The following is a 19746-nucleotide window of genomic DNA, read 5'->3' on the forward strand; positions in this document are numbered from 1 at the left end:
CCTACCATATCAGACCACACTAAGACCATCTTGGCATCTTAAACGCAAAAAATCACACTTAATGTCTCTAATAAAGTCCTTCATGGATCTGGCTCCCATGTCATTTCCACCCACATGCAATACCAATACGTCAGGGGCCCTGTCCAGGCGGGAGAATCTATGCACTTCCCCCAGCACCCTATTCCACTGCATACCCGGGACCCCAATCCACCTTATGAGGGCCTCTTGTCTGGGAATGCGAAGCTGCCTGCCATTCGGCTGAACATCCGCTCTCTTGGCCCCCCAAAACACATAGGAGTGCCCGAGTATCCAAACCAGACATACATCTTGACCTGTTAATGAAATAAATAATACAACCTCATGAACACTTAATACCCAACTCCCACTCGTAAACATCACCAAACTAACATTACATTTGAACCATGTGAGGGCGGACATAAAGTTTGAATCTATCCGAATCCCATCTGCCAATACGTCTAATTACCTCCTGACTCAAACCCGCCCTGGCGGCCTCTGTGGCCGCCCCAATCGTGAAAGAATGCGAGGAGAACTGTAAAGGGTCACATCCCACCCTAACCACGCATTTCTTAAAAAACGTTACAAACTGGTATTTTGAAAGACACAAACCATCCTCATGTATCAAAATAGGGCCAGTAAAAGCAGGCCTGGCCTCCATGAAAGCTCCCCCAATCCTAACCGGGCATATGCTATGCTCCGCAACCTTCCCAAACTCCAGATACCTGCCTCTCCCAGCTTGATCCGTTTTGGACCTATTAATCCATATACGGACCCTATCCACCCATACTTCAACCTCCCCGTTGAAAAGCCCGCCCGGAACCGCCTTTGAAGGGCTCACCAGATCGCTCATCCTCAGCGCCCCAAAAAAGGCCAGCGCGAACGCTGCTTTGAATAGTGCACATTCGTACTCGGATCTGCCGACCCATTCCAAACTAAGCATCAACTGCTTAAGCATTTCAAATGAAACGGGGCGCCTCCCGTCCCTCTGTTTGTACGCTTTTCTATATCCCTTGACTGTTTCTCGTAACCAAAAATCCTTAGTATGGTCCAGACTCCCCTGCCATTTAAAAAGGAAGGCCAAACCTGCCAATTGACGATTGATTGCAGCTGCCGAGATACCGTTTTCAAAGTCCCTAATGATAAAGTACAGCACTGCCTTGTCCACTTCCGGATCATCAGATCCCATGCCCAAGTCATTCAGAAAGGCGAACCACTCCTTCCATACCTTAGAGTAAGCCTTCCATGTAGCCATACTCACGGATCGCTGAATCCATTTTGCTGCTGTTCCAAGGCAATGTTCCATATTCAGCTGGGACAGGCGACCCCCTGATGATCTGCCTGTGGTGCCAACCTCCGGAACCTGTCCCACTGAAAACGAGGCACAGCATAAATGAACGCATTCAATTGTAAACAACGAAGTACTAGATGGCGCAAAAGCCTGACCACCGGCACTGATGCCGCGGTCAGCCGATTAACCACTTGCACCACCCCCAGATTGTCGCAATTGAAGCGGACCTTAAGGTTTTTAAATGACTCGCCCCACGGCTCCATGGCCACGACAATGGGGAACAATTCCAAAAGTACCAGGTTCTTTAAGAACCCAGCCTCCCGCCAAGCTGCTGGCCACCTGGCAGCACACCAGTGACCCTTACAGAAAGCACCAAACCCAGTTGAACCGGCCGCATCCGTGAATAATTCCAAGTCACAGTTGCTGATCGGCCCAGACATCCATAGAGCCCTTCCATTGAAAGACTCCAAGAATACCTGCCACACCCGTAAATCCTCCCTGTGCTCTCTATTCAGACTCACGAAATGTGTCGGTGCCCGGATCCCTGCAGTGGCGGCTGACAGCCGCCTGCAGAAAATTCGGCCAATAGGGATGATGCGGCAGGCGAAATTTAACTTACCCAGCAGAGATTGGAGTTGGCGAAGCTGCAATTTCCTAACTCCAATAGTCCCGCGAACCTCCTCTTTCAACTTCAACAGTTTGTCCTGCGGAATCCTGCATTCCATCCTCATTGAATCTATCTCTATTTCCGGGGCTAGTGGCACCCCAAATCTTTCCGCTAAATACTGCAATGTCCCCAAAAGCACTGCACATATGTTGGAACCCGCTGGACCAACACATAAGAAGTCGTCCAAATAATGGATGACTGAATTGATACCTGCCACATCCCGAACTGCCCATTCCAAGAACGAACTGAACGTTTCGAAAAGAGCACAGGATATAGAGCATCCCATTGGAAGACATCGGTCTACATAGTAGGCCCCTTCCCATTTACAGCCTAGCCATCTGAAACTGTCGGGATGAACTAGCAAAAGCCGAAAAGCCGATTCGATATTGGACTTGGCCATTAGGGACCCCTGCCCATATCTCCTAACCCATGCGACCGCTGTGTCAAAAGATGTGTACGTAACCGCACACTCTTCTGGCGCTATAGCATTGTTCACCGACCCTCCCTTCGGGAAAGAGAGGTGGTGTATGAGTCTAAACTTGTTTGGCTCTCTTTTTGGTACCACACCCAAAGGGGAGACCACCAACCCTTGTAGTGGTCTTTCCCGAAAAGGACCCGCCATGCGTCCCAATGAGACCTCTTTTTCCAATTTTTCAGTGACCACCGCTGCATGCAGCAAGGCACCGCAAATTCTAGGCCTCAGGGGGCACCTCCGCCAAGGCACAAGGAATGTGAAAACCATCCCTAAAACCTGCCTCCAGCGTGGCGGCCGCTGCCCGATCTGGGTATCTATTGAGGAAAGGCCGCATCCTTTCCACCCGCACCGGAGTCCTCCCTCTTACCTGAAGTATCTGCGGAGCGTCCTTTTCCTTTTTTAAAACATTTTGCCAATGCATGGGATCCCGCGCAGCCGGAACACAAGTGCTTGAAACGACAGTTGGATCCAAATCTGCAGGTTCGTTCATTGAATTGCCAGCAATATCCCCATTTTTTCTCGGCCGGTTGTCCTGGGGCTGCTGAACCTCCGACCCCTGCCTGAAAAAACTGACTAGGGGCCCTCCCTGCCATCATCAACCTCATCCACAAGCTGATGTCCTTGTGATCCCAGCGTAGATTCGGTCTCACAGCCATCCTCTGACGAAATTGCTCATCATAGCGTAGCCACGCCATGCCCCCGTATGTTCTATGGGCCTCACTAATGGCCTCTAGGTACACGAACAGCGCAGAACAATTTTTTGGCGCTTTCTCGCCTACCACGCTCGCCAAAATGGCGAACGCTTGTAGCCAATTGGAGAACATTCGCGGGATCAAGCGATACCTACGCTTCTCCTCATCTTCCTTTTTTCCTTCCACCAGTTTTAACCTATCAAGATTAAATTTCTCTAACGGCAGCAACATGAAAATTTCCATGTATTCGCCCTTCCATATTTTTTCCTTTATCTCCGCTTTTAAATGAGCCCCCAATGGGCCCTCAAAGCAGACATATACCTCGCTCCTTGCTGCATCTGCTATTCTAACCGAATCTGCTTTTTTCTCAGTTTTCTTCACCTGGTCCCCCGAAGTCGTAGCCACTGCTGCTGTAGAGGGGGGCACCCCCACCGCTGTAACAGCCACCACCGGCAAAACCGGGATGTCACCCGCAAGAGGTGGGGTGGTCCCCGTCTGCGGGGTATTCCTCTTTGTCGTCCACGCTGTAGCCGGACCACCTCCTGACCCTGATTCCACGCGTACTACTAGCTCTTTTAGGCCTGTTAGCAACTCCCGCAAACCCTCATTCCCGGTTTGGGGCGCCGATGCTGGCAGTGGAGCCGATACGTTCTCCGCCCCCCCTGGCCTGACTATACCCCCCGACCTTGAACATCCCTCCTGCACATTCCGCCCCAATAGATTATGCAAAAGAATAGTAATAGGGTTAGAAGAATCGCACTCACCGGGCTGCTCTGGACTGGGCCCAACAGCCGCCACTCCTGGAACCAGCGATGCCTGATGTCCCTGATCGTCGCCTCCGTCAGACTCGGACAGCTCTCCTTCCGACAGATCGTCGCGGTCGTCCATCCTGACAACTTCTTGTTGCACCCCAGCTGCAGTCACAGTGGTTGCCGAGGGCCTGTGGTGCTGAGCTCGACCACTCCTCCCTTGATTACCGCTAGGCCCGCTGGATGCCCCTGGTGACGGACTCCTACGCCTACTGTTTTGCGGGGTGAGTGCTGACCGTCCATAACCTCCCCTCACGCTGGCCCTGGCGTCTCTGGCTGACCCACTGTCACCCTGCAGCGGACTACTGGCCGTCTCTGTCGCCTGTGCCCCTCCTCCACTTGCCGAGGTGCGTTCTCATGTGTCCCGAGCCCTCCGTCCCTCTCCTGCTGACCCCTCAGGGGGTTGCAAGCATCTGCACCTTGCTGGGGTTGAAGAGCCACGTGCATTGCTGGGCACCCTTCCCCCAGTCACTCCAACCTTCCTCCGATTCCCCCGGGCCTCTCCTCGTCCATCCCTCTGCCTACCCTGCATGCTGGGTGTCTGGGCCTCTCCTGCTGTTATCCCACGCTGCTCTGATCTGGATGAGCCCAAGCCAGCCTCAGGGCTGTATCTCTCTGGCGGCCGTGACCGCCGCGCCCGAGGAGTTGGTGCCCCCCCCGCTCACCGTCGCCCCGCCGTCATCGATCGCCTGCAGCTGCTGCTGGAGCCAGTCTGCGCCGTTAGCGGCAACCGCCGTTAGCGGCAACCGCCGCTCTGAGCTGGTCTATAAAGCCCTCCATCGCCGCCATGCTGGATGAGAAGAAGGGGAAGGTGAAGAGCGGTGAGGTGTGCTGCTAATCTCGTCCTCCACCACTCTTCGACTGACGTCACTTCCCCTTCCCACATCCCCTACACTTTTCTCATACAGCCCCTCCCCTTCTCTAAAAGGAGAACTGTACCATTCTCAGACAGGCAGATGTGCAGTCCAGCACTGTCATGCCGTCCCTGCGCTTAGGGTCCCACTTTGGCTCCGTGACTATTTGTTTAGTGTAGGAGAGTGTACTAATGCAGGATTTTTTTTACGGATCCCGGAGTTCTGTTTTAATATCAGGGTGACAGTCTGGAGCAGTGGGCATTCCGGGTAGGATGTATTTGCATAAAGACCACCCCAAATAATATTCACATGTGATGCTGAGCCTCCATGATTGAAAAAAACTAAAATTCAATGAATGAAAGGCTAAATGCGCATTGTCAGAAGCTCACAGTGTGCAGTGAAATCAGAATAAGCTATTTCAGTAAGGCCCAAGTCACACTTGTGCAACCTAAAATGTGTGCAATTTCCATTGCGGCTTTACTGTGCGACTTGATGGGACATTGATGCGACTTTGAATGAGTGCAACTTGTGCAGAACTATGAATATAATAATAATAATATGAATGAAAAAAAAAACAGTGTGGGGTCCCTCCGACATGCATACCAGGCCCTTGGGGTCTGGTATGGATTTTAAGGGGAACCTCACGCCAAAACAAAAAAAAAAAAAGGATAGGTCCCCCCAAAATCCATACCAGACCCTTATCCGGGCATGCTGCCTGGAGGACAGGAAGGGGGGACAAGTGAGCGCCCCTCCCTCTTTAACTGCACCAGGCCACATGTCCTCAACATGGGGAGTGCTTTGGGGCAGGGGGGGGCTCTGGATCCTGACCCCAAAGCACCTTGTCCCCCATGTTGATGTAGACAAGGGCCTCTTCCCCACAACTCTGGGCTGTGGTTATGGGGGTCTGCGAGTAAGGGGCTTGACGGAATCTGGAAGCCACCTTAAACAATCATCAATCACGCCAACCACTACACCGCCGGAACCCGAAAAAAGAAAAACCTCTGGTCCTGTTGAAGGCTCCCACCAACTGTCTGCTCCGGCATGTGACAGTTCTTAAATAACTAAAGGGCGTTGCCACCGGTGACATCACCAGGTGGCAACTGCCCTTATGTATTTAAGAGCAAGCAGACGGCAGGAGCATTCGTCGGGGGCCAGAGGTTTTCTTTACATTGGGAGCGGGATCTGGGGGCCTCCTTGTTAAAGGGGGCTTCCAAATTCCAATAAGCCCCCCACCCGCAGACTCCCATAACCACTGCCCAGGGTTGTAGGGAAGAGGCCTTTGTCTCCATCAACATGAGGACAAGGTGCTTTGGGGTGAGGGGGCAGACCCCCCCCTGCCCCAAAGCACTTCTCCATGTTGAGGGCATGTGGCCTGGTATGGTTCATAACGGGGAGGGGGGGCGCTCACCCCCCCTTTCCTAGACTGCATGCTCGGATAAGGGTCTGGTATAGATTTTGGGGGACCCCATGCCCTTTTTTAATTTTTTTTAATGCTGGCATCAGCTGTCAATGGGGAAACAGCTGATAAGTCATCGGTTGTTAAGGATGCAGTAGCCGGCTTCCTGGCCAGCTCCCTAACAACCAACTATTCTTCACACAGAATTTGAATTGGTCAATCAATTTTTGACCAATTCAAATTCCAATGGTTCTGAAAATTTGGAATTTGTTAGAAAATAAAGAAACCTAATGATTTTTTTAGTTTTGTACAAGTTGCACTCATCCAAATTCGCATCAAAACCGCATCTATTTGATGCAGGTGCGACTTTCATGTGACTTATGAGGGATTACATTGAGGTCTATGGACCTCACGTCACATGAAAGTTGGACCAAAGCAGTGCAGGAACTACTTTGAAGTCGCTGGGACTTGAAGACGCACAGATATAAATGGTACTCCTAGGGAAACATGGGATGCAACGTATCATGTGACTTTGGGGTACAAAGTCGCATGACAAGTCGCACAAGTGTGAATGGGGCCTAGTGCTATGTTTAGGGGCATAAGTCAGGGTGACCAGACATCCCCGGTTTTTGGGGACAGTCCCCCGATTGAGGACACTGTCCCCGGACCAAGTCTATCCCAGGTTTTGTCCCCGGATTGGATTTGAACAGAGGCCTAGGCAATTTCAAAGACAGTCAGTGCAGAGTTAAAAATAAAAAAATTCTGAGATACACAGCCCCGCCCCACCGCACCTACTAGCTTAATGTAGGGGGGGTGTATTTTTTCCATTATCTGTGCCCCTTTCTGATGATCATATGCTGGTCGGAGCGGAGGGACTATTTCTTCAGTTTTGGGCGCATGCCCATTCCGCTCCTGCTCCGCATGTTCTTCTGCCTTGGCTCAAGTCCCGGCCAGACGCCTGCTTGTTTATCTCCTTGCATTCCCTGGTGGAGTGATCTTCCTCGGCTCCAGGGCCCAGAGAGTGAGACTTGAGAGGCTGTTAGGCAGGCGGCGGCGGTGACGGGCAGAGAGAGGGAACTGAGCTCAGCTGACAGTGTTCCAGCAGCAGGAACAGAGAGGAAGAGGATCCGATGGTGGGGCTGCCAGTGCCTTCAAGGCTTCAACACAGGTGTACTTTGGGGGTTTCTGTGAATAGACCACATTGCACTGTGTCTGTCTCTCCGGCTGCTGGGTGCTGATTTTGTTAACTTATTGGTCATAATATGTTATGTGACACACTATGACAGAGTCAGCTAGAGCCATGATAGAGTGCCTGCTGCCTGTGTGTTATCATAATGCTGATGATGTTAACCAGTTGATAATCGCCTGATAGCAGATTTATTGCTACAGGGCGGTGGCGCTGCGCAGGATCACGTGTATACGTGATCCTGAATTTCTGGGTATAGGAGCCAATCAGCGGCTCCAGCGGACTCGATGTCCACCGGTACTCGCTGATCATTATGTACATAGGCAGAACGGCGGTCTGCCTATGTAAACAAGGCAGATCGCCGTTCTGTCAGTATAGAAGACATTGATCCTGTGTTCCTGCAAAGCAGGTACAGGGATCTTGGCCTTCCCTTAGTAAAAGCACCTCCCCCACAGAAAGAAAACACTTGTTAGGCACACATTTAACCCTTTGATTGCCCTGATTGCCCTAGATGCTATCCCCTTCCCAGCCAGTGTCATTAGTACAGTGACAGTGCATATTTTTAGCACTGATCACTGTAATGCCCCGTACACACGGTCGGACTTTGTTCGGACATTCCGACAACAAAATCCTAGGATTTTTTCTGACGGATGCTGGCTCAAACTTGTCTTGCATACACACGGTCACACAAAGTTGTCGGAAAATCCGATCATTCTGAACGCGGTGGCGTAAATCACGTAGGTCGGGACTATAAACGGGGCAGTGGCCAATAGCTTTCATATCTTTATTTATTCTGAGAATGCGTGGCATTTTGTCCGTTGGATTTGTGTACACACGATCGGAATTTCCGACAACGGATTTTGTTGTCAGAAAATTTTATCTCCTGCTCTCCAACTTTGTGTGTCGGAAAATCAGATGGAAAATGTCCGATGGAGTACACACACGGTCGGAATTTCCGACAACACGCTCCGATCGAACATTTTCCATCTGAAAATCCGACCGTGTGTACGGGGCATATTAGTGTCACTGGTTCCCACAAAGTGTCACTTAGTGTCCGATTTGTCCGCTGCAATATCGCAGTCCAGCTATGAGTCGCTGATTGCCGCCATTACTAGTAAAAAAAAAAATGTTCCCAAATTTCATTTTAAAAATCTGGTCACCTTAGCATAAGTAGAAATCACAGTACCCTTTATGTACAGTAAATATTAATGGCCATTCATTAGCAGGTGGTCTATATTGAATCCCTATTATAATTTGTTAAATGCACTCATATAGGTCCCTAATTATAGCCTGAATCATATGTGACTTTGAATTTGAACACAAGGTTGCAGACCGCCCATCATACATTTACTGCAGCAGGGCAGGGCTCTGTGCCAGATCATGTACCTTATCACACACAACAGGAGCAAAGTGGTGGGTACCACTGACTTGATGTCCGCCGCCACCTGCCTATTGTTTGTTACACAGTCAGAATGGTCAGAATATCTGCCTATGTAAACAAGGCAAATTGCTGTTCTGTTAGCGGGGAAGGTTTGGCTCCTGTGTCTCTGCAAAGTAGGAACAAAGATCCATACCCTCCCCTAGTAAAATCACCTCCCCACAGTATTCAAGCACTAGCTAAGGACACAGTCAACCATTTGATATCCCCTGATGTTTAACCCCTCCTTAGCAAGTGTCATTAGTACAGTGACAGTGCATATTTTTAACACTGATCACTGTATTAGTGTCACTGGTCCCCAAAAGTGTCAAAATTGCCAGTTAGTGTCCCTGCTGTCCGCCAAAATATTGCAGTCCTGCTATAAGTCGCTGATTGCTGCCATTACTAGCAAAAAACAATAACTGAAAAAATAAAAATATCCCATAGTTTGTAGACGCTATAACTTTTGCAAACAAATCAATAAACGTTTATTGGAATTTTTTTTACCAAAAATATGTAGCAGAAAACATATTGGCCTAAACTGATATAGAAATTAGATTTATTTTTTTTTTAATTATTGGATATGTTCTATAGTAGAAAGGAAAAAATATTGTTTTGTTTTTTTTCAAAATTGTCGCTCTTTTTTTGTTTATAGCGCAAAAAATAAAAACAGCCGAGGTGATCAAATACCATCAAAAGAAAGCTCTATTTGTGGGGGAAAAAGGACATAAAGTTTATTTGGGTACAGCAGTGCACGACCGTGCAATTGTCAGTTAACCGCTTCCCGACCGGCTCTTGTATATATACGGTGGCAGAATGGCTCTGCTGCGCAAATCGCCATATATATACTGCGGCTGCTTTAAGAGCCGCCATTACTAGTAAAAAAGAAAAAAAAAGCCTAAAATCTTTCCCCTATTTTGTAGACGCTATAACTTTTGCGCAAACCCCTCAATATACGCTTATTGCGATTTTTTTTAACAAAAATATGTAGAAGAATACATATCGGCCTAAACTGAGGAAAAATTTTTTTTTTTTAAATTGGGGATATTTATTATAGAAAAAAGTAAAAAATATTGTGTTTTCTTCAAAATTCTCGCTCTTCTTTTGTTTATAGCACAAAAAATTAAAAAACCGCAGAGGTGATCAAATACCACCAAAAGAAAGCTTTATTTGTGTACAGCGTCGCACGACTGCGCAATTGTCAGTTAAAGCGACACAGTGCCATATCACAAAAAATGGCCTGGTCAGGAAGGGGGTAAATTCTTCCGGGGCTGAAGTGGTTAAAGTAATGAACTGCCGTATTGCAAAAAATGGCCTTGTCATGAAGGGGGGTAAATCTTCCGGAGGACAAGTGGTTAAACTTTGCATGTGGACTGAATGGTAATGTAGAAACATATAAAATTAAAAATGTATTTTCTTACAGAGCTTCATACCAGAAAAACTACCTTACTTCATCTAGCAGAAAAAATGAACATGGGACCATATCTGACTACAAAATTGACTCTGAGGGATATCCTGACTATTGGCTCGGAGAACATGAATGACAAACCACCAAAAAATGTAGAGGATCTTCCCTGGAATTACTTAAGGAAACTCATGGCCCTAAACAGGAGTGCAAGAGACATTCTCCTTGAGAAAGATCAGTCTACTGATGTTGATTTATACAATAGTGATGATGATGATGACAACCTATTGAATGCTTCTTTGGTTCCAGGTGATAATTTATCTGCCTCCATTCACCCCCTGGATGTCCTGTGTGTCCTCCTGCATTGCTCAGACAGTTTTCTCCAACAAGAGATTGTAACCAAATTGTCCATGTGTCAGTTTGCTGTCCCTCTGCTGCTCCCTGCTGGTGATGGGTCACACTGCACCCTCATGTTGGGGGCAATGAGGGACATAGTGAAGAAGTGGAGACCTCAGTCATTAGCGGACACTAAAGGGTTTAGAGAAGAAAATGTGGTGAATACTTCCATGCCAATCTTCTCTTATGTCAGATTGGGAGAAAACAAATTATCCAAATCTAAAACCCTGAACCAAGTTCTTAATCCATCTCAGCAACATAATAACTTTTTCATACATGAAGGTATGGATGGAGGAAACATTGAGAGGGAAATATCTGATGGACTGGTAGAAGTTTCCTGGTATTTTCCCTGTGGTAAGTCTGATGTTTTCCCAGAACCCATCACAGTCACCAACCTACGAGGAGATCTGGAGGCCAACTGGGACCAGTTCACATTCCTGACAAGAATTTCATCAGCTGTGTTTATATTCATTGAGGATATTTCTGAGAGGAAATTTAGACTTTTATCATCCTTCCCTACCACTGACACCCAGTATTACTTCATTGTTACTCCCGGTCCTGGCAAAACTGTGAGTACACAGACACTGAAGACCCTTCAAGACTTAATGTCAGTGCTGAAGTTTAAAAAATCAAATGTGATAATACATGCAGGCACCGCAAATGAGGCAGCATTTGTTAAAAAACTACAAAGTATTATTATTCATTTCTTAAACAGTAATAAAAAAGAAAATAATATGAGAGATCTTGAGAAAGAAATTCATGGATTGGACATCCAAGTGGATGAGAATATTCCCGAATTTCAGAAAGCTGGGGACCATGCTAGGAAAATTACAGAAGAAATAACAAACATGTCTGAGTACAAAAAGAACACTATGAAGTTACAGGGAGATCTCTGGAGACAGTTATCTAAAGTGGAAAAGGAACTTTGCAGAATGACAAAGCAAGGTGGTAAAGATACACAACAATATCAAGATGAACTGATAAAGAAACGCATTTCACTGCATGAGGAACAATATAACCATGATCTGCCCAATGGTTTAAAGCTCTTTATTGATGCAATCACTCTTTTATCTGAGACTGAGAAACAATATTTTCTGAAATGGATGAAATTTGAACTTGATTCAATTGCTAGAAATCATCTTTCTAATCTTCAAGCTGAATACAAAGAAAAATGTAACAATATATCAAGTAATAAAGAAGAACTCAAACAGATAGACCAGAAAATCTCTGACAGTTCTTTAGGAATTGAGCATTTCCTACGTGAGATGGGACAGTTTTATGAAGCAGAATGTTCCATGGTTCAAGAAAATAAAATAAAAAAAATACAAAGACAATTTACTAGATTGCCAGGAATTGCTGCTGATCTTTTGTTGGATGGTTTCCCATTGGAACTGATAGATGGAGATGCCTCCAACATTCCCCTACGGTGGGTAACTGATGTTCTAAATGATCTGGACACCAAAACCGGTACAAAATGCAGAATGAGAGTGATCACTGTGCTGGGAGTGCAGAGTACAGGAAAATCCACTCTTCTCAACACCATGTTTGGTCTGCAGTTCCCGGTGGCCAGTGGACGATGCACACGAGGAGCCTTTATGACTCTTCTTAATGTGAAAAAGAACTTCCAGGAGGAGCTGGGCTGTGACTTCATTCTGGTGATTGACACTGAGGGTCTGAAAGCTCCAGAGTTGGCTTCCTTGGAGGACAGTTATGAACATGACAATGAACTGGCCACATTAGTGGTTGGGTTGAGTGATATCACCATCATCAATATGGCCATGGAAAATACAACAGAAATGAAGGATATTTTACAGATTGTGGTCCATGCTTTTCTTAGAATGAAAGAAATAGGAAAGAAACCCAACTGCCAGTTTGTACACCAAAATGTGAGTGATGTGTCCGCTCATGACAAGAACATGAGAGACAGAAAGAAACTTCTGGAACAGCTGAATGAAATGACAAAAGTAGCTGCAGAGATGGAAAAGAAAAGTGAAATCAAAACTTTCAGTGATGTGATGGATTACAATCTGGAGAAAGACAACTGGTACATTCCTGGACTCTGGCTCGGGGTCCCTCCAATGGCTCCAGTAAATTCTGGGTACAGTGAACATGTGTCTGAACTGAAAGAGTATTTATTAGAATTAGTAACAAGAAAGGAATCTCTGCACAGGCCTTTAACTATTCCAGAATTTAAAACATGGATAGAAAGTTTATGGAAAGCTGTAAAACATGAGAAATTCATCTTTAATTTCAGGAACAGTTTGGTGGCAGAAGCTTATAATAACCTGTCTATAGAATACTCACAGTGGGAATGGGAGTTCCGAAAAGCTGTCCATAATTGGCTGATCCGTACAGAGACAAACATTAAGAATCAGACTGCAGAGAGTCTAAGTGATGAACTTTGCTCCAAATTTAATAATGAGCTCAACAATTTGTTGATTGATAGAGAAAGTGAAATGTTGAAATTGCTGGAAAATTATTTTGACAATAAAAATGAAAATGTTCATCTAATAGAACGATACAAACAAGATTTTATTCTGAGCACAAAATTCCTGAAGGAGGAATTGAAAATGAATTCTGTTTTGAAGTTGGGTGAGGCTGTTTCAATTCAAAAAGGAAAATTCAAGATTCAGAATATGCTAAATAATTCCCAGAAATTGATTGAAGACAAAATCACAGATCTCTTTAATAGATGCCAAGAGAAGAAAAAAAAGCTGAACGATGAAGAGTTAAAGAGAGAATTTGAGGAGATGTGGGAGAGGACACTGACTGATCTACAGATAGAGGAATTAAAAACACACATTGTCAGTAGATCTATGTTTAATAAGCTAATGAATGACATGAGCAATAAAGGATCAGCTGTAAATCAACACTTACTGGGTGTGAAGGACTTTGCAAATATCACACAGACTGATTTCAAGATGGATGAGAAATATATTGGGAAGGGTTGGTTTACAAAACTGACAGATAAATTTAGGTCCGGAAATGAGCATTATGAAAAAATAAATGGTTTTGCTCGTTCTCTTATAGATAACTGTAACAAATATATCAGAGAGAAGGTGGGAACTGGAGAGGACTATTGTGACAACTACTGCCTAGAATTACTTCATATGATTACAACAGAGATTTCTAAACAGTCCGGAAATCTTCATTTGTCCACATGGTTTGAAGTGGATATCAAGCTTCACATTCTTGGAAAAGCCTCCAGAGATTTTCAGAAGATGCATGAGAAATTCATTAGAGAGAACGATCCAAAAGTGCGTTTGGAGAAACTAAAGCCTGGATATTTAGAAACATTTATCAGCATATTTCAAGAGAAAGATATTCGTCAGACTAAAGCCAAAGCATTCTGTGAGCGATGTCTAAAACCAGCAATGATGGATCATGTTTTCCACCATCTTGGGCAGAAAATAATAGATGGCATAGTAAGTTCAGACAAGAAATTCAGCAGTAGAACATTCTTTCAAGAGTTTTTACTGAAAGAGCTGCTGGAGATGTCTTTCCAGGAATATGTAAAGTATATACTGTCATATGAGGAATATACAAAAGCCCAGATACTAAATTACACTGAAACATATACAATGCCTCAAATCCTAAAACCATTACAAGAAAACCTGCTCTCTTCACTGAAAGAAAACATAAGAAAAGCTCTTACTGAAGACAACTCTGTTAAAAGATCTACAGTCTCAGATTTTCTGAAAAGAGTATGTGAGATACTAAAGGAAGAATTAGTGATCCCACAGAATGAGATGCAAGCGGTCACTTTCCAGAACACGGCTGATGTTGGACAATTTTCATCTGACATTCAGCTCTTCCTCCGAGATACAGAAACAGAAGTCTTATCAGAGCTGCAATCTATGGATATAAAGTCTGTACTCTCCAGGGTGACGGTGAAGCCTCAGGATGAATTGTTCAGGAAGGTTGTTGGCTGTGGGAAGCAATGTCCATTCTGTGGTGTCCCCTGTGAGGCCGGAGGTGATGAACACAAGGAGCACTTTTCTACCATCCACAGACCGCAAGGACTGAGGAGATACAGATGGAGTGATACTCAAATCTTAGCCACTGATATATGTAGTACATCTGTTGTATCTGATGTTACATTTCAAAATATAGACACAGCTATGAAAATTCACCCATACAAAGAGTATCGAACCATTTATCCAGATTGGGCCATCCAGCCAGATCCCAGCATTGAGTCATCAGATTACTGGAAATATATTTTTATGATGTTTAATGAGAAGTTTGCTGAAGAATACAAAGCAAAACCAGCAGAAATACCAGATGGGTGGAAATCCATCACAAAAGAAAAAGTTCTGCAAAGCTTAAAGAAAATGTTCAATAGCTAAAAAGAGAATTTACTATCATTAGAAATAACCTTTTTATTGATTTTCTCTAATTGGAAAAACATTTGAAATATGTTTCTCACAACCATGGTCACAGTAATCTGGGTGTGAACAGAATGTCTGAGAATCCTCATTCCTCATATAATATAATGGACTTTTTGTTTCTCTCAGAAGGTTCCAGAACTCTCAGGTTTATATTATCCATTGACAATGGCATTCTGGAAATGGTATTGTTGTTTTACATATTTGATATAGCTCTAGTAATTAATATCTGATCATATGTTTTTTTGTATTATAAATTAAAATATAATATGACAAAACTTCCCTTTAGCACTCATGTTGGTAAATTTCATAATTTGACCATCTCAGCCATGAATGGAATGAACAGAATGGAAGTAAGTAATTTTTTTATAAGAAAATCTGTAAACATTTTAGTAATGTATGGGAATGTATTGGAGAGGATTTCTTTTCCTGACAACATTGGTGTTTCACATACAGAGGGGAATTTATCAAAACCGGAGCAGACAGACTCTGGAGAAGCTGTGCATGCCAACCAATCAGCTTCTATCTTTCATTGTCAAAGCTTAACTGAACAAACTAAAGAGAGAAGCTGATTGTTTGTAATGCAAAGCTTCTCAAAAATTCTGTCTGCTCCAGTTTTGGTAAACCCCCCCATAGTGTTTAGGTATATACAGTATGTGTGTGTTACTGTATGATTACATTCAAAGACCTAAACAGCCCATCCATTATAACATACAGAAATTATTTAGCTTACTCTATGGGCTGTGTTTATAAAAAAATGTGCATAGCAATTTTCCCAGGAAAGTACATGTACATTCGTACTGTGTGTATGGGACACATTAACAAACGTCATTAGACTATTTCCTGTGCTGATGGATGTCTTTCATTGATCTTAAAGAAGTTGTAAACTTAAAAAAAAAAAACCTGCAGGACAAAGGCATAATGAGCTAGTATGCATCGCATACTAGCTCATTATGAAATACTTACCTGAGATTGAAGCTGTTGCAGCGGTCCCCACACACTGCTGTGACCGGCGACATGTCTTCCGGATTTTTTTCCAGGTTCACAGGCCGTGATTGGCCATAGCCACGATGACATCACTCCAACGGGAGCCACCGGTCACGGCACGGGCCCTGAAGAAATGCCACAAGCGGCCCGTTTCTTCAGTGCACATGAGCCAATGAGGTCGGCACATGCGGATACAGTGAATATCTCCTAAAAGTTTCGAAGATATTCACGGTATCTACAGGTAAGCCTTATTATAGGCTTACCTGTAGGTAAAAGTGGTGTAACAGGGTTTACAACCACTTTAACTACTTGCCCTCCTGAAGCTTTTACCCCCTTCATGACCAGGCCATTGTTTGCTATACAGCACTGCGCTACTTTAACTGACAACTGACCATTGCGTGGTCATGCAATGCTGTACCCAAATAAAATTTATATAATTTATTTCTTTTGGTGGTATTTGATCACCACTGAGTTTTTTTTTTAATATATAATCAAAAAAAGACAGAAAATTTTGAGAAAAAAAAAAAAAACAATATTTTTGCTACAAAACATATCCCCTCAAATTTAAAAAAAAAAATGAATTTCTTCATAAATTTAGGCCAAAATGTATTCTGCTACATGTCCTTGGTAAAAAAAAATCCTAATAAGTGTAAATTAATTGGTTTGCGTGAAAGTTATAGCATCTACAAATGATGGTATATATACTGGAATTTTTGTTTGTTTATTTTTTTATAAAAGACTTTCTGTAATGGTGGCGATCAGCGACTTATAGCAGGACTGTGATAGTGGGGTGAGCAATCTGACACTAACTAACACTGACATCATCAGTGACATTAATATGGTGATCAGTGCTGATACTATACACTGTCACTGTACTAATGACACTGGGTAGGAAGGAGTTAACATATGGGATAATCAAAGGGTTAACTGTGTGCCTAGGAAATGTTAATATGTGCACTGTGTGCTCAATTTACTATGGGATTGTATTGTTTATTTCCCTGCTTAGCAGGGAATGAAAAAACAACAAGATTGCCTGTCACTATACAGAGCTCTGTCTGTGAATAACTGAGATGATCAGCGGGTCCTCGCAGTCAATCATTGGCCGGGACCTGCTGACTGGCTTGTGCTATAATGAATCACAGCACAGTCGGGTAGGCGGGTGCGGTTGCAAGTCCTACCCGGAAGTGCTGGTCACAGACTAGGTACATGATCCAGCACCAAAAAGCTGCTCTACTGCCATATAAGTAATGCGGTTGGCAAACAGTTTAACAAAAAATACTGCATTTGTCCACTAGAAGGCATTAAATGTGATAGGAATTTTGCCATATTTAGCACCATCTAGTGTGCAAATGCAGTATTTTCCTTTTTAAATTAATGAAATACATTCATCCAGTACAAGAAATAGCCTAATAACATTACTTTCACAACACTTCTTACCAATTTTTTCAAATAAAAATGCATTTATGTGTATATTCCATGTATAACCATGTTGCATAATCATGTTAATCTCAGTAATGTTTTTATTTTTCTATTTTTACTTTATATATAATTTGGATAAATGAATCCTTTCTCATTATCTTCCTTTTGCTGTACCTAAGATAACTGATATGTTATATTTTAGAATGATTATATGGGTGTGAGAAGTGCTGTTCATGGGGTAAAGCAACGGTCTCCAAAGTACAGCCCGCGGGCCATATCCGGACCACTAGGTTGTTTTTACCGGCCCACAGCTAGAGTCATCAGACGTGCACACAAATGAGTGGGGAGGGCTCCGATGGGCACACAAATGAGTGGGGAGGACTTCGATGGGCACACAAATGAGTGGGGAGGGCTACGATGGGCACAAAAATGTGCGGAGGGCTCTGATGGGAACACAAATGTGCAGGGGGCTCCGATAGGCACACAAATGTGCGGGGGCTCTCATGGGCACACAAATATGCGGGGGTGCTCCAATAGGCACACAAATGTGCAGGGGGCTCCAATGGGCACACAAATATGTGGGGGGCTCCGATGGGCACACAAATATGCGGGGGGCTCTTATGGGCACACAAATGTGTGGGGGGGGGTTTTGATGGGCGCACAAATGTGTGAGGAGGGCTCCGATGGGCACACAAATGTGCAGAGGGGCTCTAAAGGAAAAGCCTATTTGCAGGGATCCTCTGATGGGGACACAAATGTGTGGGGGGCTACAATGGTGACACCAATTTTCAGGCAAACACTGATAAGTGATGGGGACATCAATGTGCAGGGAGGCAGAGGGGGACACAGATGACTAATGCACAATGGAATTGTAACCAGCTGCACGAGGCTGCAGCATTTAGCTGCAAGAGGAGGATACAGGTGCCCCATCTAGCCCCGCTTCCAGCAGCCTGGCAAATTTTATTCTATTTCGCTGCTGCAGATTTATTTATAAATATTTTTTTTTTGGCCCGCGGGTATGTGTAAAATATACGATGTGGCCCTCAAAGGTTTGGAGACTCCTGGGTTAAAGGGTTAGGGGTGGGTAAGTGTAAGTAAGTCATTAGATTAGATCATATTATCTGTTTAAAGCTGACCTATCATCAGATATACCGTATATACTCGAATATAAGTCGATTTTTTCAGCACATTTTTTGTGCTGAAAGTGCCCCCCTCGACTTATACTTGAGTCAAGCACTTTTCTGCAGCAAAAAATGTCATTTTCCAAACCGATTTTGAGGCCCCGTATCTCAGGGCCACTTGGTACTAGGAACCCCAAATTTGGTGTGCAAACCCAGTGGATCTAGTACCATAACATATCCAAAGCGGGGGTTCCTAGCACCAAGTGGCCCTGAGATACGGAGCCCCAAATCTGGTTCAGAAAATGTCATTTTCTGCTGCAGAAAAGTGCTTGACATTTTCTGAACCGACTTTGAGGCCCCGTATCTCAGGGCCACCTGGTACTAGGAACCCCAAATTTGGTGTGCAAACCCAGTGGATCTAGTACCATAACATATCCAAAGCGGGGGTTCCTAGCTCCAAGTGGCCCTGAGATACGGAGCCCCAAATCTGGTTCGGAAAATGTCATTTTCTGCTGCAGAAAAGTGCTTGACATTTTCTGAACTGATTTTTGGGGCCCTGTATCTCGGGGCCACTTGGTGCTAGAAACCCCAGCTTTGGAAATATTATGTTGCTCGTTCCACTGGGTTTGCACACCAAATTTGGGGTTCTTAGCACTAAGTGGCCCCGAGATACGGGGCCGCAAATTCAGTCAACTGTGTCCATCTGCAGCAATGTCATTTGGGGACCCTTTGGGTTCAGCTAGGGGGCATCTAGGAACCCTTAACTACCGAGTTTGAAGTTCAGGGGACCTATGGCTGCAAATGGGCACAGTGAGGCTGCAAATGGGCACAGTGAGGCTGCAAATGGGCATTGTTGACCCTCTTTTCCACTTACAGTAGCTGTGCATTTCTCACCCTGGTCTTATACTCGGGTCAAGAAGTTTTTCCCATTTTTTTTGTGATAAATTAGGGCCTCGACTTATACTCGGAACGACTTATACTCGAGTATATACGGTACTTTTTATGTTAACTCCGAGATTGGGAATGTTTAACTCTTCCAGGTATTCATTATACTCCCCCTGACAATACCTTCATCTGTGGGGGTTTTCTTTCTCCAGAAGGACTGAGCTATTTTTGTTCAGCTATTATTCAGGGTCACCATCCACTGCCTGGACTGAGATGCTGTCAAGCAAATCTCGGTGCCTGTGCAATTCCTGGCAGTGTTCATTAATGTCTGACACAGATCAGCCTC

At 44.6% G+C, this 19746-nt stretch overlaps 1 protein-coding gene across 1 annotated transcript; it reads left to right on the plus strand.

Annotated features, from left to right (window-relative positions):
* The first annotated feature begins 10254 nt into the window (after nucleotides 1-10254).
* LOC141147558 (up-regulator of cell proliferation-like) lies at nucleotides 10255-14996 on the plus strand. Its single transcript, XM_073634781.1, has one exon. It carries the CDS (start codon nucleotides 10270-10272, stop codon nucleotides 14947-14949), a length of 4680 nt encoding a protein of 1559 aa, XP_073490882.1. The 5' UTR covers nucleotides 10255-10269; the 3' UTR covers nucleotides 14950-14996.
* Nucleotides 14997-19746: the final 4750 nt, after the last annotated feature.

The sequence above is a fragment of the Aquarana catesbeiana genome, linkage group LG06 (genome assembly GCF_042186555.1).
Source record: "Aquarana catesbeiana isolate 2022-GZ linkage group LG06, ASM4218655v1, whole genome shotgun sequence".
Taxonomy (NCBI): domain Eukaryota; kingdom Metazoa; phylum Chordata; class Amphibia; order Anura; family Ranidae; genus Aquarana; species Aquarana catesbeiana.

Excerpts from the sequence above, each read along its gene's own strand:
- LOC141147558 (XM_073634781.1), top strand. The coding sequence starts at position 10,270 with ATGAACATGGGACCATATCTGACTACAAAATTGACTCTGAGGGATATC.